We start from the raw sequence: 22,340 nt of genomic DNA on the forward strand, positions 1-22,340 counted from the left end.
GAACAATGAAGGGCAAGAGACACTGAATCCTGAAAAAGATCATAGAACAGTCTTCACTCCACACACACATGACTAGCCTTAGCTCTAAATCAACTCTTGGTTTAGCAAGGTCCTAAGATATCCCTTATCATCTCCAGGGGACTTTTTTGCAAGACAAAAAGCTCAGATGAGTTTATGAAGAAGAAAAAAGACAGAGAGCTTCAGTTAACACTTCAATAAAGTGGTAAAACCTGCACACCACCTTCTAGTGGCATAGAAAAGGAAAGAGCAAAGCAGAGGCTAAGTAAATGAATACACCTATTCTCTATAGTCTGCAAGAGTTGTTATTACTCCAGAGCAAAAGCCCTGATGATGTGCAAGCAGTGTGGCAGTATATCCCAGGCCCAGTTAGAACGTGTACTGATTGTACTGATCAATGCACAATAACCTCACTACAAACATGTGAGGAAGACATGTGGCGCCTTGGTCAACTACTATCTGCCATCCGCCCAAGATAATAATCCTGAACTACCACATGCTGAGTTCTCACAATATACCAGCATCACAGTAAGTGATTTACATGCAACAAAGACATAGATGGGACACTAACTCAAGGAATGTCTAGTCCAAATCACTACACAGCTTCCCAGAAGTGTCTCCCCAACAACCCCCAGGATGGTATGTAGAGGAGGGACAAGAGCCAGGTGCGAGCTGGGCTGGGTAAAGCAGGGTCAAACAAAAACAAAATGCAGTTAGCCCAGCCACTCAGGCCAGGTCTAACCCCAAGGTCTTTGGAAGAAACCAAAAGAACTTAACTGGAGGAGTCAAGGCCAGCGCTGTCATTTTCCCTGATTGTGGTATGTCACTGATCTAATTTACCCAGAGGTATTTCACTCTATCTGCTGCAATTCTTACCACTACCCATAAACCCTTAGAAAGGCTTACCGAGCAGTCAAGGCAAGGTACAAGGATAGGAAACAGGAGAAACTTGAAACTGAGCCCTTCTCTAAAGAGGCTGGGAGAAAGGAGGCCAGGGCTGAAGAAGGAAACTACATCAGAGGGCTGACTGTGGGCCACACAAGAGCTGACAGGAGACCCAACACCCAGACAGATACACTGGTGGGAACAGCATGGAACGGCATGATTTACAGGTGCCTCACAAACAGGACAGGCCATGTCTTCCACATGGTTCAGATGTATTACTGTGATTTACCAGGAAACACCAAACACAAAATATCCTGATCACACATTCCAGGAAACGGCCAGACTGAGGAAGAGTTGGAACATGCACATAGGACAGACATATAAGGCTCAGACAAAAGTCAATACTCAAACCAGCACAAGCATGGAAGACGTACAGACAGACACAGAGACACAGTATGACATGATATGTATCTGGAGGGGACCCAAGCAAAATGGATGAGGAGCTAGGCAAGTACACAGGAATGACATGGCCAAGAAGTCTCAGAAACTAGCACAAACAGGTCGAGAACATGCAAAGAGTACACAAAGGAGAAGACCTAGGCTAAGTAGCTTACCAGTGAAGGGCTGGCTTGGCAGCTGGTTGAGAGTCCGCAAAGGGCTGCTGAGGAAGGGGCCAGGGGGCTCAGGGGAACAGGTGAAGCTCTCGTAGGCCTCCTCCTCCTCAAGAGGTAGTGAAGGCTCTAGAGGGGGCTCAGAGCCAGCACCCCCATTGCTCAATGCCACCTCCAGCTCCCGAAGCTCCTGCCCAAAGCCCTCTAGTCCTGCCATGCCCTCAGAAGTGTCCTCTAGTGGTTCCCCAGCTCCCTCCTTTGGCACCCGACGAACCTTCTTGGCCCCCTCAGGCCATGGTCCTGGCAGCCCATTGAGCTGGGGAGGGGGCAGGTGGCCAAGGCTTTCCCGTGCACCCCCAGCCAGCCCCCCACTCCCCAGCTCTTCCTCCTCCCCTCCCCCCGCATTGTCCCTGCCCTCCTCAGGCAGTAGGCTGCGTTTCTTAGTCCGGGAGCCAACTGGACTAGGCTCAGGAGGGGGCCGCTCGCCATCATAGGGGGCAGACCAGGTACGGCAGGCTTGGACACAGCGGTCCACACCACGGCGCGCCTCACGCAGATACTCCAGGTAATTGTCTTCCAGCTCACCAGGCTCCTCCACAGGGCTGGGCCGGCGGCCAGGGCTGGAGGCTGGGGACGTAGCAAGCCCTGGTGAGCGAGGGGCTGGGGCTGGGGACTCGGAGCCACCCAGGCTCTGCTGTCGCAGGAAGAGGGCTAGACGAGATGGTGTGGAGGGCCGGTGTACAGTCACCACAGAAGAGGAGTCAACACTTGGGCTTCCAGGGCCTGCCGAGGGGAAAAAACATAAGAGGGATCAAAGAGACAGAGGTGCAGGAGGAGGGATGACACAACATGGGTAACTACAAGAGAAGCCAACAGAGCAGCAGAAATGTGACTGATTCGGACAGCTGACTCTCCACCACTCAAATTAAGCTTTTCCTCATTCAACACCACCCTCACCACCATCACCATGAAAACAACAGAAACAGAAGAGCATGACCAGAGTGAAGAAAAGGAACGGCTCTGCTCAGAAGCTAAATTTCTCTGGTAGAGTTAATGATCCACCCTCCAACACCTCTCACCAACTTCCCTAAAGATGGAATGCCACTCACGGCCACCTCCCTCCTTCCACCCTGGCCCCGCCTTCTTGCTAGGCTACCCAGGACCCAGGCCATACCCGTTGTGTCCTCCCTTCTCCCTGCCTCTCTGCTAGGCCCACCTCGTGCCCACGAGGCATGCTCTGGACGAGGTGGGCTGGAGGCATGGTGCCGACAACAGCGTGGGATTAGGGAGAGAAACTTGTCTGCAGCTCGTCCATACAGGTCCACGTCACGCACAGCCGGCTTCTGGCTCAGCATCACATGGTTACACGGGACAAGATACCTGGGAAAGAGAGCACAAAGAAAGGATAGATCAGGAAGGAAGGACAGGGTTTGGGAGAACATCAGTGGAACTACATGGCTAAGCCAGGTTTCAAGAGGACATGCACAAGCAACCCCCATGCAACCCATCACCCCAGCAGTGCACAAGGCACTGACAGCCCTGAAGGTTCAGGATCAGCCATCCCTCAGCCCTGCCCCAACAGCTACCTGAGAACCAGCTGCAGCAGGACATCCTCACAGCTGAGGTTCAGAAGGGTCCTGAAGAGACTCAAAGACACCATGCAGAGCTGGGGGGGTGGGGGGGATGGGGCGGAGATGAGTCACTGTAAGAGCTCTCAGCCCTTCAGGATATTTAACAAATGGGAACCGCCCCCCACAACCTGAGGCCCGAGCAACCACTCCTAAAACAACAATGGCACAGGGCTTGGCATGTAACAATCATTCAAATATTAAACAAATAATTACACTATCTTTGTCGTCAAGACATCATTATTTACAGATAGGAACAAACCGTGTGCCGGATTTAATGCATTTCTATAGACCACATACTTGTCATCAAACTCTGGCTATATATACCTGGCAATAGAGATTCTAGCAACACTTAAATGAAAGGAACACCCATGAAGAGACCCCAGGAAATACTGGAACTGAGTGAATGTCTAACAGGAGACAACACAACATGATAACTAAGTGAATGCCAGTCAGCAGACTATAGCAGCATAGTAACTGAATGCCTACCAGCAAGAAACCAGAGGGAACCTGGAAGAATCCCAACTGGGAAGTGGGTGGGGGCTGTGAACATGGAGTGTGAGTCACCTCTCCAACACCAGTGTCTCTCGGAGAAGGTAGGATAAAGAAAAGTTCAAGGGCAGCTGACAGGAAAAGGAAAAAATAGGTGGGTCCAGAACAAGGGAAATCTTTTGTTTTAGGAAAGCAATAAGGGTGGTTCACCTCCAGCCAGGCAAAGACAGCAGACACATGTAAGTTCTCCCTTCCTCCGCTGAATCCCCAAGCGCTGTCTCCATACTTCCCTTATAACAAGTATACTTGAGCTCCTCGAAGACAAACACTGGGTCTTAGTCTAGGGCACTACCTCCACAGTCTAGGTGTTCATCATTTACCAAATGACTGAGGGGAAGTTAAAAGCCAGTCATGGTGGGAAAGAGATAAGATAGCAATTCACATTTTAGTCAGCATGGATATTTACCCTAAATGACCATTTTAACTAGCACTCAGTCTCATTAAAACATGAGTTTTAATGAAAACACTCAGACTCATTAAAGATTGTATGGTAGGTAGAAAAACGGCCCTCAAAGATGTACAGATCCTAATCTCCAGATCTTGTACCTTTTTACCTTACATGTCAGAAGGGACTTTGCAGGCATGATTAAGATTATTAAGGAATTTAAGTTGAGGAGAGTAGCCTGGATTATCCAGAGGGGCCCAATTAAATCACATGAGTCTTTAAAAGCAAAGAATATTTTCTAGTTGGGTCAAAAAGGAAGAGATTTGAACCGTGAGAGGGACTCCATCCACCACTGATGGTTTTGAGGGTGGAAGGAGTCATAAGTCAAGGATTTAGCTGGTCTCTAGAAGCTGGGAATGGTTCCCAGCTGACAGCCAGCAAGAAAATAGTAATCTCAGTCCTTTAACTACAATTAAGTAAATATGACCAAGGACTAAAATGATCAAGGAAATGGATTTTCTCCTGGGGCCTCCAGAAAAGACACTGCCCAGTTGACATTTTGATTTTAGTAGGGTAAGGTCAGTACCAGATACATGACCTACAGAATGGTAAGGTAATAAGTTTGTGTTGTTTTAAGCCACTATGTTTGTGATAATTTGTTATGATAGCAATAGGAAACTAATACAGATACTCAGGTACTCAGACTAGCTAGCAGCATTATTCACCTTAAGCCATGAAAGTCAGGCTATAGTGGTTACAAAATCAGGCCAATAGGAATCAAGCTTAAAAGGGCCAAACACAGGAAAGGGAAAGCACCTGCATGTTTAACATGGGAATCCTGAAATCAGAACAGATTTGGTTCCTCCAAGAACAGAGAGCCAAGAATAAATACCCAAAGACCACGAAAGGCTCCTGAAACCAGAGGACCAAATGCAATACTAACAGAAATATGTGCTAAAGACTAAAGACACTGAGGGAGAATCAAAGAAATTAGGGTAAGATTAAGACAAAAACAAGATGGACAGAGCCCAGCACAGGGGGGAAAAAAAAAAAATCAACCCTAGGAAGGAAATCAACATTCTCAAAACATGAACAGGACATTCTATGAAGCCAAATAGATTTAAGACAATGGTCGAACTTCAGCATAATTAGAAATAAAACTTTTTCAATATCTTTGTAAAATTAAAGCTTTGTCAACTATTTCCTATTGGTTTATACCAATAATTCTTAAGCTAAGGCATGTATCATACTTACATTTTGGAGTATTATAAAAGTTCACATGCCTTGGGCCTACTTCCAAAGAATATAACTCAAGAGACCTAAGGCAGAGCTTAGAATCTGTTGTTGTAGTTATTGTCATTTTCCAATTTTAGGGTGTACACTTGGTTCAGAAACTCTGGTCAAATCAGAGTCAGTCTAAAAATCTCACACATACCTTAAACTTAGCTATTCAGGAGAATGTCAAGTATACAAAACATAGCTATCCAGAAATCCTACCTACCTCAAACCCTGCTACCAGGTATCTCAGGTAACTGGAACAACTTTCCAGAACCCTTAGTGATCCAAGAACTTCTACTTCAAACACAAAGACCCAGAGAACTTCAATTATTTGTAATAAAAGAAGGAAATAAAAGTGGTGATAGAGCCAAAATAAATGCCATAAAGTGCATGGCTAAACAAATGCTTTATTTCCCCCAGAAGGACAGTAGGTCTTTATTAGACAACTTACTCCTATTTTATATATATTTCTATTGGTTAAAATCTAACCTTCTTACCATGGTCTACAAAGCCATGCATGATCTGAATCTTACCCACCTCTCCCTCCTTTCTTCCCCATGCTCACTACACCTCCAATCACACTGGTCTTTTATCTTCTCAAATACATTTCATTTCCTCTCCCCAACTGTGTCCTTTGCAAGCACTGCTCCCTCTGCCTAGACTGTTCTTCTGCTTGCTCTTTAGTAGGCTAGCTCCCTCATGACCTTTAGGTCTCAGTTCAATGTCATCTCCTCTGAGAGGTTTTTTGATTACCCTACTGGCTTAGATGGTAAAGAATCCACCTGCCAACACATTTTCAAATTTTAATCCTGGGTTGGATCCCTGGGTCAGGAAGATCCCCTGGAAAAGGGAATGGCAACTCACTCCAGTATTCTTGCCTAGAGAATTCCAGGGAGAGAGGGCCTGGCAGGCTACAGTCCATGAGGTCACAAAGACTTGGATACAACTGAATGACTATCACTTTCACTCTCTGTTTTCTAAGCAGCCTGTTTTTTATAAAAATGACCTCAACTTTCAATTATTTCAGTTATGTGTTTGCTTCTCTACCTACTCTGTGAAGGAAGCTCCATGAAGTCAGCAAAAACTGCTTACCATTATATCCTCAGTACCAGAGACCAATATAGTGAACACACTGAACATTCGATCAAAACCTTCAGGAGGAAGGAATGTTACTAGGTAGGTAGGCAGATGGGTGCCCCAAGTTACAGCAGTTCAAATACAGAAAACTCAAAAGGAAGTACAGGTAAACACACTAGTTATAAAGCAGGCTCAGAGCCTGAAGAGGTGATCTCGAGTCACCCACAACAAACCACAGAGCACTACACAGCTGAAGAGACTCTCAGGTCAATGCCATATTACAAGTGCTGCACAATGGCAAAACCTATAGCCATGAGTGGCCAAAGTCATTCATAAAATATAACTGTCCTGTGTATATCCAGATATTACAAAAGCAGTGAAGCACATTGAAAATGTTCCCAAAATAGTTAAAAGTTTAATACTAGAAAGAAAATGCCACCTAACTTTGAAGTGATTACTGGAGACAAAGGCCAAAGAAGGGCAGAAACACCCTCCCAGAACAAAGGCTGGAGAGAGGAGATGGCTCACCCAGGTAAGCCAGGACAGAGGTAGGGGCCATACCCGGGAGTTGCTGCCAATACGGGCAACAAGGGTGTCAAGGATGGTGTGGGTGTCATGCCGGTGTAACAGCAGGAATCTCAGGAAGGTACGGAGCAAGGCGGGCTCTGAAATACTCCGTAGGAAAAGTTCCAGATAGGCGGTACTGGCGATCATCTCCTCCACAGAGGTCTGAACGAAGGGAAGGTAAAGTTCGGAAATTTAGGGCTTCCCCACATATACACAAAGCCATTTTCCTTAAGTTCTAAGGAGGTACCAGGAACAGACAGGGAAAAAGGGAGGAGTACCCTGCCCACTGCCACCCACACTGGTCCTGGCACTGAGGTAACCACTCCTCAGCCTAATCCCCTAATCTGCCTTGCCACCATGACTCTCACCTTGTGCAGGGCAGGGCCCATGACTGGCACCAGGAACCCATTATGGATATAATCAACCAGCTGCTTTTGCACCAGAGGATGAGCCACCTGTATGGGTACAAAAAAGAGGATGGAGGATTTTGAAGGGTGCTACTGTCAGAAAGGGAGCAAAATGTTAGAATATATATATATGCACCCTCCCCTCAAGCTGAAAGAAAATCAGAACTCCAGAGATTGCACCTTCTCCCACCCCATTTCCCCAGATGAGCAAGGGCCAGAGCTCCTGGGAACCCCAGTCCCACCTGAATGACTGCATTGCAGAACTCTAGAGAACTCATGAAAAGCGCAAGGGCTGGCACTCCAAGCCAATCTTCCCGTCGCAGGCAGTGCCAATCATCCCCTGGAACTTCAATCTTTCGGGGCAGTGACGAGTACAGGGCACTCAGCCCTGTGGCCAGCACCTGGGGGCCATCCCCAAGGACAGGTTACCAAAGGCACAGACAATATAAAAAATGAAAACAGGGAACTATTAACCCAGAGTTTTATGGAACAGGGATAAAAGCTATTACCAGAGCAGATATTTAGTTACCCAAGGTGCCAAGACATCACCTGGGAACACTGGCCCATGAAAAGCCTTCATACCTGCCTTATCCACATAAGCCCAAGTTTCATCCCCACCCCAATTCCAGGTGTTACATTCAAACCCAGGGGGCTACTTGCTAAAGGAGAGGGCCCCGGTGCATAGCCCCTCCACACCTCCTAAATAGGAAGGTGCCTACACCATACCCTACACCCATCCCAGGAGGTGCTGACCGGGCAGAAGTAAGAGTGATCTGCGATGTAGCGGCCCACAGTGGGACTTCCAGCTGATAGAGCCATGAGCAGGAGTAGGGCGTCGCGGGCCTGCTGGCCCAGGGTGCCCTCTCGATGGACAAAAGGGACAAGGCGAGAAAAGAGGAGAAGACGGGGAGCAGCTCCAGGTTCAGGAGGTGGCTGCAGGAAGAACTCGAGCAATGAAGGCTCCCGGGCCAGACACACGCACAGCTGGCTGAGAAGTAGCACCAGGCCTTCATCCAGTGCTGGGCTACTGGGCACAGGGCGGCCACAGGCATCCAGCAAGATCAGTAGAGCCTCACGAACTGGACCATGCCGCAACAGGGGCTGGCGAGCTTCGCTCACTAACATCTCAAAGAGTTTCAGTTGCTCAGCCCGCCGTTCCTCAACCCCATCCCCAAGCTCATCCCATTGAAGCTGCCATGTCAACACACGGGTTAGCAGATCCTCACGCAGAGCAAACTCAAGCAGGGGCCCAGGAGCTGTGGGGACCAAGGGCACTGCGCGATCCTCTGCCAGGAGTGTCAGCATCTGGTAAGTGTGGTTGCGCACGGCACTGAGATCATCAGCACCCCCAGGAGCTGCCCGAGGCCCTTGCCGTTCCAGGATTCGCACCACCTGGGGAATCAGGACAGATAAGAGAAGGAATCTAAAATAAGGTGACTAGATGATAAGGTGAGAGAACACAGAAATTTAGAGGGACTCAGGCAGGTAGTAGACTGGGCCCTTTGGTATACAGTCTCCTACCTGGGACCAGTGATTCTTGAAAACCATGAGGCAAGTCTCAGGGTCAGCCATGACAGGGGTCTGCAGACTGGCCCCTTGTGGTACACGGTGCCCAGGGCCCCGGGAGGCCAGTCTGCTCAGCCAGTTCATCCTCTCCATAAGGCAGGCTGGGCACGGCCAGCGGCCAGAGAGTCACACTCTGAGAACTTGCCAGCTGGAGGTTTTCTCCACCTGTGTCTCTAGTCTGCTTCATCCGGTCTGTAGGAGCCAACAACTGTCCATGGAGCCAGAAGATACACCAGGCTGGAACAGTGAGCCCAGAGGTCACTGCCCAATCCAGGCCTACAAATCTAATTCAAAGAGAAAGAATAGAGAGGTTAACAGAAGTTTGCTTCTTTCTACCACCCAACAGGAAGAACTCAGAACCACCACTCCACTGAAAACGACACACACAATCAGCACTTTAAAGTCAACACGTGTACAACAGAACTCATTCCAACACCAAACCTGTGTTACTTCCCCAGCCTTCTCCACCTTAATAAATGATAGCAATATTCACCTACTTGATCAGGTCAAATACCTGGGCATCATCCTTCTTTCTTCTTGTTATTACCTCCAATATCCAGTTCATCAGCCTATAATCTATACCCTCCAAACATGCCTCACTATTGCAATAGCTTCCAATCTGGTCTTCATGCCTCCAGTCTTAGCCCTCTGAGAATCTATTCCCCACACAGCAACTAGAGTTTTAAAACATAAATTATACTACATCTCTCCTCTGCTGAAAACCCTCCAATGATTCCCTATCACACTGGTAATAATCCAAGTCCTTTACCTTGGCCTCTAGGGCACTATTTAATCTAATCTGTATAACTTCCTACATGCCCCTTTTCACTCATACTTCACTCATAGGAGCCTTTCTTCAACACTAGCTCTTTCCTCTGTCTGGAATGCACTTTTCCTGATCTTCACATTGTTCACATCACTCTTTCTGAATGCCATTTCCTCTACTTAACAATTCTATCGAAACTGCATTTTCCCACCTTCACTCTCTAGCTTTCTAATCCTTTCTTCTGCACACTTTTTTATTTTCTGAAAATATTTGTCTATTCATTTATCTATCTTCCCTACTACAATGTAAGCTCACTGAGGACAAGGTTTCTCTGTTGCATCACCAGTACCTAGAGATCAATAAATTATCTGCTGAATGTATAGATGCTCAAGTGAATGAATGAATGAATGAATGAATGAACAAACAATGAACTATCAGGAAATCCAGTCTAGATCTGACTCTAGTCCTCTGGGACTTCTGAGGAAGAAACCTTTTTCTATTACAGGTCCCTCCCTAGAAGCCCACCCAACAGGAAATACACAAACAGATCTTTAACTTGCTGAATAATCTTAAGAGGTAAAAATTCAGAACCAATCAAAAAAGCAAAAGAATTTTAATTCTAGAAAAAAATACAAGGATACACTCCCATAAACACACATATACCCACTCCTGTCAGATGCATTCAACATTCACTCCTGCGGACGTGACAGAACACCCACATTAGAGAAAGAGCTGTTGTTCAGCCACTAAGTCGTGTCCGATTTTTTGTGACCCCATGGACTGCAGCATGCCACGCTTCCCTGTTTTTCACTATTTCCCAAAGTTTGCTCAAACTCAAGTCCACTGAGTTGGTGACGCCATCCAACTATCTCATCCTCTGCCACCACATCCATACAAGACTACTGGAAAAACCATAGCTTTGACAAGAAAGACCTTTGTTGGCAAAGTAATGTCTCTGTTTCTTAATATGCTGTCTAGGTTGGTCACAGTTTTTCTTCCAAGGAGCAAGCATCTTTTAATTTTATGACTGCAGTCACTGTCTGCAGTGATTTTGGAGTCCAAGAATATAAAATCTGCTACTGCCTCCACTTTCTCACCATCTATTTTGCCATGAAGTGATGGGACTGGATGCCTTAATCTTAGTTTCTTCAATGTTGAGTTTTAAGCCAGCTTTTTCACTCTCCTCTTTCACCCTTATCAAAAAGCTCTTTAGTTCCTCCTCACTTTCTGCCATTAGAGTAGAATCATCTGCATATCTAAGGTTGTTGATATTCCTCCCAGCAGTCTTGATTCCAGCTTGTGATTCATCCAGCCCAGCATTTTGTATGATATACTCTGCATATATAAGTTAAATAAGCAGGGTAACAATATACAGTCTTGACAGACTCCTTTCCCATTTTTGAACAAGGCCATTGTTCCATGTCCGGTTCTAACTGTTGCCTCTTGACCTGCATACAAGTGTCTCGGGAGGCAGGTAAGGTGGTCTGGTATTCTCATCTCTTGAAGAATTTTTCAGTTTGTTGTGATCCATACTGTAAAAGGCTTCAGCATAGTCAATGAAGCAGAAGTAGACATTTTTCTGGAATTCCCTTTCTTTTTCTAAGATCCAACGGATGTTCACAATTTGATCTTTGGTTTCTCTGCCTTATCTAAATCCAGCTTAAACATCTGAAATTTGCAGTTCATGTACTGTTGAAGTCTAGCTTGAAGGATTTTGAGCATTACTTTGCTAGCATGTGAAATGTGTACAGTATATGGTAGTTTGAATTTGACATTGCCTCTCTTTGGGATTGGAATGAAAACTGACATTTTCCAGTCCTGTGGCCACTGCCAAGTTTTTCAAATCTGCTGGCATACTGACTGCAACACTTTAACAGCATCATCTTTTAGGATTTTAAATAGCTCAGCTGGAATTCCATCACTTTCACTAGCTTTATTTGCAGTAATGCTCCCTAAGGTCTACTTGACTTCACACTCCAGGATGTCTGGCTCTAGGTGAGTGACCATACCATCGTGGTAAACATCTGTTGGCCTCAGCCATGGCTCACAGTTCCTTCTTCATCACATCTACCACCCTCTCAGCAGTAATGGCTCTCAACAATACCTCCTGAGTATAAAAACTTCAGAGGCAAAAAAACAACAACTTCAGAGGAAAGACATGGTTCAATCATCCTTCCTTTTTATACTCAACAAGGCCTAAAGGAACCCAGAGACCTGCCAACAGACCCACACTTTGCCCTCCAGTTACATTAACCACCACCTCCTTCTACCCAGATACACAGTCTCTCACCACTATCTGCTCACAACTAAAAGGCAGTAACTCTGCTTGCTTAAGGAAACTTTCTTGAGAACAAAAGATAAGTCTTTTTTTTTTTTTTCCCCCAAAAAGACATAATGGGAAGAGCCAGTCCTAAAGGGCAGGCAGGGCCCACTCATTGATTAATTCAGTGTACATCATACCAGTACTGGGGCACTGTGCTAAGGAAGCACTGGAAATACAAAGATGGATAAAAACAGTTGGGGGAGCATAAACAAAAACTTCAATAAATATTATAAAGAGGTATTTACAAAAATGTCATGAGTGCACTAAGGAAAGAAACTAAATCTGCCTGGAAACTGTAAGAGGATTCCAGAAAAGAGGTGGTACCTGATGTAAAACGTTAACAATGAGATACTGGTCACAAGGAGAGCAGAGCAAAAAGTCTTCTTCATATTAAAAACATTATATACAAAAATACAGCACTGTGAAAGAACATAGTAAATTTAAAGAACAGTTGCAAGTTTGGTGTGGCTTAAACACAGACCATTTAGAGAAGAGAGGACAATGTTAAGTTAAAAGGTAAACATGGGTGAAGGTTATAAATATCACTGAATATCATGCTGAGGAGTTTTATTTATGAACACCCTGGAATAAAGGAGCTTTTTAAACAAGAAAATGGTAAGATCAAATTTGCCTTTAAAAATATGTCAGCTAGCAGTACAAGGTAGAGAGAGACTAATGGCAGTAGACAATTTATAAGAATCTGTTTCAATAGTCCATTTTAAAAAAGGAATGTATGAACTAAAGTCGTAAGAGCAGAATTAGAAAAGGTAAATCTGAGATTCACCTCTATGTCCCACAGCATGTCCCCTGTGATAATGAAAGTGTTTACACCTATAATATCTGTCACTAATAGCAAGCTCCTTGACGAAAGAGACCATATCATTCATTCTTCTTTGAAATTCCAATGCCAACATAGTAACTGCCATTCAAAAACATTTGTGGAACAAGATGCTGAATTTAAAAATTATAATAGCTAGCACATATTGAGCACTTACATGTGCCAGTCTCCATTCTAAGCACTGCATGTTATTGCTCATTTAAGCCTAATAAAAACCATAGATGTATTATCTCCATTTCACACACAAGGAAATCAAAGCCTAGAAAGGTTAAATAGCCAAAGGTACCCAGTTGGTAAGTGGCAAGAATGAGATGCAAATGCAGATAATCAGCCTCCAGATTTAACTTAACCATGAAGTAGAATAAGATCTACCAAATGAATGGAGGATGACAGAAGACCCTAATATGAAGTATAAGAGTCTCAATAAAAGGTAATTCCACTAACAGACTAGGAACACGCAACAAAGGAACTGTGTTTTAGAAGAGAATGAGTACAGTTTTGGACATGTTAAGTTTTTAGACACTGATAAGATATCCACGATGTCCAGAAAGCAAGTAGAAATTATACTCAAGCTCAAGAGTAAAATCACGACTAGAGCTATAAATCCAGGAGTCACCAGCTTATATGTAGTAGATGAAGCTAAGTAAGGGGATGGAATCATCCGAAGAGATCAGTAATCACAAAAGGAGCCAAAGGTGACATCTTGGGGAAAACCAGGATTTAAAAAAGCAAAGGAGGAGTCTTTTAAAAAAGACTAGTGAAGGTAGCCAGAAATGGAAGGAGAAATCCAAGAAATAACCATAATCAAGAAATCAAGGAAAGGAAGTTTCAGGAAACTGGAGGTTGTCCATAGTGCACAGTCTACAGAGAGATAAAACAATGAAAACTAAAAATAGTTGATTTTAGCCGGTCAGATGGGGAGCCTCAAGGGCAGTTGTCAAGTGAGGAAAAGAAGTCTGAACAAAGTAACAGGTTGTGGATAAATCAGAAGGGGATACCTGACCAAAAAAAAAAAACAAGTATAGTACTAGTCTGAGAAAAAGAAGTACACCACTTTCTCTGAGAAAGGAAGAAAACAGTAAAATATAAAGGATGAGTGCCACTTCCAGTAAATCTGAAAACAAAAAGAGGAAAGCTAATATCTAATACTACCCCCTACCCAACTACTCTTCCCTCCCTCACTCACCCAAGAGAGTCGGGGTGAGGGAGAGAGCAGAGGGGAGAAAATGGAAGTGCCACAGAATGGATACTCAGTCTGTGTATAACCCCACATGGTTTCCTATAAACCATCAAACACAACCACACTGATTTGGATCACCAGCACGGATGCACTAGAAAAAGTACTTATGCATCTGTCCTAGTATTTAAGATCCCAAGTAGTCATGGGCTGGAGAAGGCAAAGCCAGCAAGTGCGATTACTGGGAAGAAATCTCCCCTGTTCCTAGACCTGTCATTTGTCACATTCTTAGCCCCGGGATACTGCATCATCCTTTGTCAGTTTCCTTAAACTCTGCCCATGCCTTTGTATATATTTACAAGTTGTTTGTTAGTCTTTGGAATTAGGTTCTGGAAGCTGGAGGCGGTTTAGTTTTGGACACGTTAAAACCTTATTTTGCTGAGAATGGTTGCTTGGCCCTTCTTCAGCTCCCCTGGGGATTCACTGTGAGGTGGTGAGGATGGAAGTGTCAGAGTAGGTTAGATCTCTCCTTTCTGTAAGAGATGACAGCCCATTTATCATTAAATTCTTTCCAAACCTAATCTGTGCCATCTGCTACCTTCAAGGACCCTGACTGATACAACAGCATTACTGGTTACAGAATGTTTCCTCAGACATACCTCATCTGAGGACTGAAAACGAATAGAGGTCCTTAAGGTCCAGCAAGAATAACCCATAGTAGTAAATAAAGCATGAACTCTGGAGTCCCTCAAACAAAGGTTTGAATCTCAACCATTTTCCCACTGCATGACCTTAAATAAATCACACATCAGAGCCTGTTTCCTCATCCACAAATTCCTGATGAAATACATATTGTTACTGTTTTAAGATTTAAATAAGATAACCTATGTAGAAGTCTAGGTGCTCTATAAATGACATTTTCCTTCCCACTTTCGTCTTCCGTCTCTCAGAGATCCTCATCTCTGACAGAAAGGAGAGATCTAACCTACTCTGACACTTCCATCCTCACCACCTCAAACTGAATCCCCAGGGGAGCTGAAGAAGGGCCAAGCAACCAGTCTCAGCAAAGTAAGGTTTTATTGTGTCCAAAACTAAACTGCCTCCAGCTTCCAGAACCTAATTCCATAGACTAACAAACAGCTTCTACCTTGTGATGTACCTGGGGAACCACTTCTGCTCCACTGCTTGACTAACATAAGGCACTAATCACAGACCCAAGGGGAACTGGTCTCCAGGACTTTCCCTCCCTACCCCACCCCCATTTATTTTCAAAGACCTCAAAGAGAAGAACCACACTTAAATCAGTGTCTCAGAACTCAAAAGCTAACACTTAACCTGGACCCTCTTCACCTACTTCAAAAGCCTAAAAGAAAGCCAAGTTCAGTGTTCCTGTCACCTATATAAGACTCCCTCACTCCCTGTTAACCCTGAAAAGTTCAGAACAAGACAAAGAAGAGAATGGAATCACCACCCTATGACTGTGCCTGTTCCTCCCATAGCAAAGTCTACAGAAAAGGAGACCTCTCTTCCCAAATTCACCTACAAGCTCAGTCACAGGGAAAAAAGGAGCTGATCTTTCAGACCTCCCAAATGGCCAGAGCCAAGTACTCACCATAGGGCCCCCAATTCAGACATACAGGCACACTCAGCAAGAGTGTCCACCAACAGCAGGAACAAGGCAGGAAGTGGCTCAGCCCCACTTATGAACCTTTGCCCTGGGTGAGGCAAAGAGAGGGAGAGAGCTGGGGGCAGGGATACACCTGTAACACCTACAGCTGACAGAGAGAGACCAAACAACCTTCTAAGAACAGGTCAGTGAAGTTAAGGCTTCTCATCCCCTTACAAATGTTCTTCCTAGGCTCTGCCTCTTACTGACCTAAGAGGCAGCAATGTGCTGTTACCCTAGATGCTTAAGTGGGAAGATCTGATTAAAACCTCATAGGAATACAAAAGGAAAAAACAAACAAACCCCACCTCATAAGAGCCTACAATCTAGAACTGAGATTACACATATCCTCTCTGCTTGTCTATCGCTCAGCCTATACCTATAAAACAAATGGGATATCTTTGTATGGTCCCAACTCACTCCTCCTCTCCCCAGTACCACCTCTGCTTCTTGCAGGCATCTCCCCACCTGACTCTAGCAGAGCCCTCATAACTCACAACGTGAACTCTATCACATGTTGACTCCCCTTACCAAAGTAAATCCCATGTTGCACATGGCTTTCTCCACCCTCTTTGTGGGAGAGGGTGACAAAGAAGTCAAAGAGGAGGTACAACTGAACCAGATCCTAATGGATGAGCAAAGTTCACTGGGCAGAGAAGAAAAGGCATTCCTAGAAGAGAAAGGAGAAATTACAAAGATTTCAAGGCTTAAAAAAGTAACATGTTTGCTAGGGAGCTGTGAACAATTTATTCAAGCTAGAACACAGAGTGGAGAGTGGTAGGAGATGAGGCTAGTCATGAGTTGAGGCCAAATGATGCCATATTAAGGAATTTGGATGTCATCCTACAGAAGACAAACAGCCAAAAATTTTAAGCATAAAGAGCTCCATTAAATTTGTATTTTTAGAAAGATCATTCCAGGGACGGATTAGAAAAGAGAAAGTCTGATATATATACTACTATGTATAAAATAGATAACTAATGAGAATCTACTCTATGGCACAGGGAACTCTCCTTACTGCTCTATGGTGACCTAAATGGAAAGGAAATTCAAAAAAGATGGGATATATGTATGGCTGATTCATTTTGCTGTATAGGAGAAACTGACACAGCAGTGTAAAGCAAGTATACTCCAGTAAAAAAAATAAATAAAAATTAAATGACAAAAAAAAAAAATACGAAGGCAGGAGACTATCAGGGGGAAAAAGTCCAGATAAGAGACAAAAAGGAAGTAAACTAAAGCCTTAATTGTGAAGCTATAACAGAAAAGATGAAGCAAACAGAGAGACTATAAAAGGAAATGTATTAAGATTTTAGTGATTGACTACATAGAGGGGGTAAAGGAGCAGAAAGATGGAAGATGACACTGAAGTCCTTGCCTGGACTGCTATATACCATATGGTAGAAAAGAAGACATTCAAAGCAAAGACAATGAGTCCTGTTTTGAACATGTTAACTATGATACCTGTGAACATATACAGGAGATCACTGAGTAAAATGACCGGAACATAGAGAGAAACTAAGACTAGATACAGAGAAGTAATCATCTAATTATGATATACTTTTACATTTCACATTCTCTCTCTAAATTGAAATTATCTTTTCATGTGTCCACCTCTCCCAATCAGATTGCAAATTCCCTGAGGATACAGAGGACCAGGTCTTATTTATTGACATCTTGTTATCTCATAAAATGTGAGCATCGTAAGGGCAAACTATATGCTGAAGTATCTGCTGAATGAATAAATGAATTCATAAATGAATGAATTTGTCCTCCCAGCACTTAGCAGAGTGCTGGCACACAGCAGAGGTGGAATAAATGGTTACACACAGCACTCCAAACATGTTTCTATCTCTACATTGGCGGGAGCCGGCATATTGCATATTGAGTGCATATTGCATATTGCATATTGAGTGCAGCACTTTCACAGCATCATCTTTCAGGATCTGGAATAGCTCAACTGGAAGTCTATCACCGCCAGGAGCCAGCGTGAGGAACTCCGCCCGTGGCAAAGGTCAGGAGGAAGGAGGCTCGGCATACGCAAAGGTGGGATCGAGCCTCAGGAGTACCCCTGGAAATTCTCGAGCATCTATCCCCCAAACCAGAGTCTGCCTACTTTCTGCTTTGTGCTCTCACCTACACCTCTGACTTTACGGGGGGCTGTCCCCCACTACCTCTCTCTGAAAAAAAGAGTTAACTTACAGCTCCAGTTAATAAAGTTCCTGGGTGTGACAGTGTTTCAACCTACAAACTCCTTTGGAAATCCTCTAGCCTGCCTGAATAGGTTTTTCCGGCCACATGTGACTGCTCAGAGCCTCCCAACTGTGAGAGACATGAGATGTTCTAAACTGTCTAAATACAGAGTCCTTTGAGCAGTTAAAAGATTGATTAGAAATTTTATTGGTGAAGGGTTTTTCACTTGTTGGGCCAATGTTTGCTGCTAAGTCTCCATATCCCTTACCTGCTGTGTCCATGGCAGTGTATTGATTAATATAACTGGTGTAAATAGTAGCTTTAATGTTTGTAACCTTGGACCCTTGAGTTAATTCTTTTTTGTTGTAGCCCACCACACCTTTGCCCTATAGGAATGCAACTTTAATGCTTTTGGATCGTGGCGTCTGCCTAATCACCTTTAGAGAAAAATAAGTTTTCTGAAGAAAGGGTCTTAAAATGTTAACAGGCCTCCAGGCCAGAAGATGATGCAAATCACCTAAACTTTTGCATATGATAAGTTTGCAGGAAGAAAGCCTGGCTTACTGCATGACTCTACCCCTTCCCCCATTATCCTCTATGCATAACTTAAGGTATAAAAACTACTTCGGAAAATAAAGTGCAGGCCTTGTTCACTGAAACTTGGTCTCCCCATGTCGTTCTTTCTCTCACCTTGTGGCTGAATTATTTCAGCCTCTTTTCTCCACTGAATTTCCTCACTGAGCTATCCTTATTGCAGCCGCTTTTCTCCACTGAATTTCCTCACTGAGCTATCCTTATTTAACCACTCTTTATATCTTTAATTAACGCTTAATTGATCTATTGTTTCCTGATGATCGCCGATGCCGTCTCTCCTTCGAATACCCTGGATCAGACGGGGCTGGACCCCAGCACTACATCATCATCCTCATCTATGTTTCATTTTCTCAGATCTATCATTCAGCTATATATCATAAAGCAAAATCCATTACACTTAAAGCACTACAATTCAACAGAGATTCAGTATAGCAAACAGTAAGCTTACCAACCTAGTGCTTTCTCCAGACGATCAAGAATGCACAGTCCCTAAGAACCCTCTGACATACAACTTGATTGACCTACCATTATCGCAATGTGACCCAGGTATTATGGACAACTGTTCCTGTTTTTGCCACATTATTAAACAAAACCTTCAAACCTATGTCACCCACAAAGTCTCTTTAACCTCTTTTGGAAACAGAACAACTACAAATCTTTTAAAAATTTATTTTGCCAGTATAATGTCCTCCATGTCATCACAACTCTTCTTATAAATCACATGCTTTTTATGCCACATCACCTTCACTCTATGTTACAAACTATTTTCCACCCCAAGTCACCCTCATGAGACCAAATCTGGAGTCCAGACTTTGCCACTTTATCACTGTGATCTCTGGCTCCCCAGTTTGATTCTCCATCTATAAAATAAGAATTCCTGCCCTTACATACTTCACAGGGTAACTATATAATTCCAGCAAAACCTGAGATCACTATGCAATCCATATCAAACAGTAATTCTGAGGAAGCATGTGCAGCATGCTTCCTCAACATAATACAGCAGCCACACCATCCCTCTAAATTTCTGAATTTCATGATCCAGTGGAAATAGATTTTAAAGTTTTTAAAATAGGATCATTACTTTTTATTTTGACAAATAGATCAGTTTCTTAAAACCCATCAATTACTGTCACCACTACTTCATCAGTGAGAGAGCACTTAAACACTAGAAGAATAGGAATGATAATCTAAGAATAAATTTATCTTTATAGAAAACTCATGTTCCATATGTTTTTATTTCTCTCCTTCCACCTTGAATAGATAAAAACTTAACCATGGACTGGCACTGTTTTTAACCCAACGTTTAGGAATCACTGCCCTAAAACTCTTTCATTATACATGTTAAGTTTTAAGGGTTCTGTCTAGGTAAGATTGCCAAGGGTTCCACTACCATGAAAATCTGCTAGGTCTTCAGAGAGAAGCAATGAAAACATCACAGGACGGTTGTTTCTGAGGCTCAGATTCTTGAATGGAATGGGGACTTGAGCTGCTCCTAATTCTCAGAGAATGGTCTGTTTAGGGAAGATGAACCTCTTCCTGAGGTTGGGAAGGTATCTGCTCTGTGGCAGACTGTCAGTAGAGAGGGAATTTTAATAGTATGGAAGTGGCAATTATCTGACTGCCAACCCAGCTTTCTACAACATTCAAAATTTTTATGTGCATGTGGGTTGGCAGGGAACATGGGACCTGTAAAACGCTAATAAACTGAACCAATTAACATGTCGTGAAGGGAGGAATGATTTCAAAGGGATAAGAGAAAAACTTTTGAGGGTGGTAGAAATGTTCAGTATCTTGAAAATGGTGATGGTTTCACAGATGTAAACATATGTCAGAACTCATCAAACATGTACATTTTAAATATGAGTACTTTACTGTACATAAATTAGTTTTAACTGTAAGTCATCCTGTTTGGAAGTCTAAATACAGCGTTGTATGTAACAAGCCATATTATTTTCATGAAAGTAGAATTAGCAACTTTAAGCAGCTAGTCCAATATAGAAGGCAACCGTCAAAGCCCCACAGCTCAGCACAGATAAGGAGCAGCAGTGGAGTAAGGTTGCCCAGAATCAGGTGAAGAGGAAACAAACATAGGCAGTCATAGCCAAAAAAAATCTCTATGAGAGGGAACATCGCCAAGTCTTCAGTCCCAAGAAATAACTTGAGGAAATGAGGAATTCCAACGATGACTCTGTTAAAGAGTAAGTCTCAAAAATTATTTTCATTATCATTGTTACTATTGTCCATGACATCTTCATGTTTCGATCCTCCAGAATATGTAGAGCCTATGAAGCAGAAGAGCGAAGTGCACATTTCCACCCAAGCTATCCTAACTCAACCTAAAACTACTGCTCTCACTGGGCAGGACACTCCATTCAGAACCGACCTCTCATCTTTATCTAGGTCTCACAATCCTCGTTCCTCCCTCCATGCCCTGCCCTCAGCTCCCTCCTGATTCACCAGCTATCAGCATGTTCCCGCCTCAGCCCTCTCTATTCTCCCTCCCAGCACAGGCCTCAACCCCTCCTCACTCTGGTCTAGCCAGGGCTGTCCCTCACTCCTGCCCACAGGAGCCCCAGCTCCTCACTAAACCGTGTTCACAAGTCCCTTTCACTTGGCCCCTCAGAAAGCATCCCGGCCCTTCATACAACCCAGCTCCTTACTTGCCCACTCACCCGAGGCTCTAATCTTGCTCCCCAACCTTAGACACTCACACCCGGCCCCTCACCACATTCCAGCCCCTCACCCTGTCCCCTCACAAGAAGGGCAGTCACCAAACCCGGTGCCGTCATTCCCCAGTCCCTCATCCCCTCTCGCGCCTCTCCGGGCCCTCTGGCCCTTACTTAGTGTTCACTCACAGAACCCCGACCCTGACCAGGCCCGGTCGCCACCGCGGTGCTAGGTGAGTTCAGGCCGCCATCGCTCCTCAGGCGCACCAGCCGCGCCCCGCCCCGCGCCACACGCAACTCGCGCCCCCGCGCACCACACGTAACCGCCCAGCGACGCACCGCTGGGCAGCGGCGTGCCAGCTCATTGGCTGGACAGGGCCAAAGCCAGAGCGTCGATGCTTGTTTCCTGGCAACGGCCGAGCGCAGGGGCGGGGTCGCCGACGGCCTTCCGAGCAAGGAATACCGCCTCTTCCCCCCAGGTTCCGCCCCCTCGCACTTGCAAACCCCGCCTTTCTGAAGGACTCCCGCTTGTCACAGGGGAAGACCTCTGGGGAGGAGGAGGCCCGCGGGGTGGAGGCGGAGCCTGAGGAGGAAAGGTCAAACCAGAGGGCAGAAGGCGGGACCTAAAGAGCGACGTGACTAAAAGAGGCAGGGAAAGGCCGGAGGGCGGGGCTTAGGACAGAGATCCGGATGAAAGAGTGACTAACGTGGTAGGGGCGGGGTCACAGGTCCTAAAGGAGCTTACAGAGGAAGAGGAGGCGTGGAGGGGGTGGAGCTAACACTGGGGGGTAGGTCTAAGGGGAGGAGTTAGCAGGTGAGCTAGACCTGCGGAAAAGCAGAGCCTTAGAGAAGGCAGACAGCGAGTGGTCTAGCTCATTTCTTGCACCACCTGCGGGCTTGGATAGGACCCAGGCGATGACTGCCCTGCGTTGGCTCGCCAACACCTGCTGCCTTTTGATACCTTGAGCACTATCGTTTTCAGTCTCTCAAGGAACATGGAGTAAGATCCTCCTTGTCAGGCAGAATTCCAGGTCAATTATAACCAGTCTCTTCCCTTCAGGATCTCAGCCTTTATAGACAATTGCAACGTAGTGTAATTGCCATCAAGGAGCAGTACTCATCACACAACAACACACATCGAGG

The 22,340-nt window shown here is 44.7% G+C and overlaps 1 protein-coding gene across 6 annotated transcripts in view; it reads right to left on the reverse strand.

Annotated features, from left to right (window-relative positions):
• FAM160A2 (family with sequence similarity 160 member A2) overlaps nt 1-21,494 on the reverse strand; it is a 33,908-nt gene extending 12,414 nt beyond the window's left edge. Inside the window, exons 1-9 of one of the 6 annotated variants that reach the window (XM_027563125.1) lie at nt 21,387-21,494; nt 8,930-9,258; nt 8,162-8,800; nt 7,651-7,809; nt 7,370-7,456; nt 6,996-7,163; nt 3,101-3,180; nt 2,731-2,894; nt 1,518-2,297 (exon numbers count right to left, since the gene is read on the reverse strand). In XM_027563125.1, the coding sequence (XP_027418926.1) occupies nt 1,518-2,297; nt 2,731-2,894; nt 3,101-3,180; nt 6,996-7,163; nt 7,370-7,456; nt 7,651-7,809; nt 8,162-8,800; nt 8,930-9,067 (2,215 nt within the window). In that variant the 5' untranslated portion in view covers nt 9,068-9,258; nt 21,387-21,494. Of the gene's footprint in view, nt 1-1,517; nt 2,298-2,688; nt 2,895-3,100; nt 3,181-6,995; nt 7,164-7,369; nt 7,457-7,650; nt 7,810-8,161; nt 8,801-8,929; nt 9,259-21,371 lie in introns of all 6 variants that reach the window. The other 5 variants (XM_027563123.1, XM_027563124.1, XM_027563121.1 and 2 more) reach the window with 5 other exon arrangements.
• Nucleotides 21,495-22,340: the final 846 nt, after the last annotated feature.

This window comes from Bos indicus x Bos taurus, chromosome 15, assembly GCF_003369695.1.
Source record: "Bos indicus x Bos taurus breed Angus x Brahman F1 hybrid chromosome 15, Bos_hybrid_MaternalHap_v2.0, whole genome shotgun sequence".
Taxonomy (NCBI): Eukaryota; Metazoa; Chordata; class Mammalia; order Artiodactyla; family Bovidae; genus Bos; species Bos indicus x Bos taurus.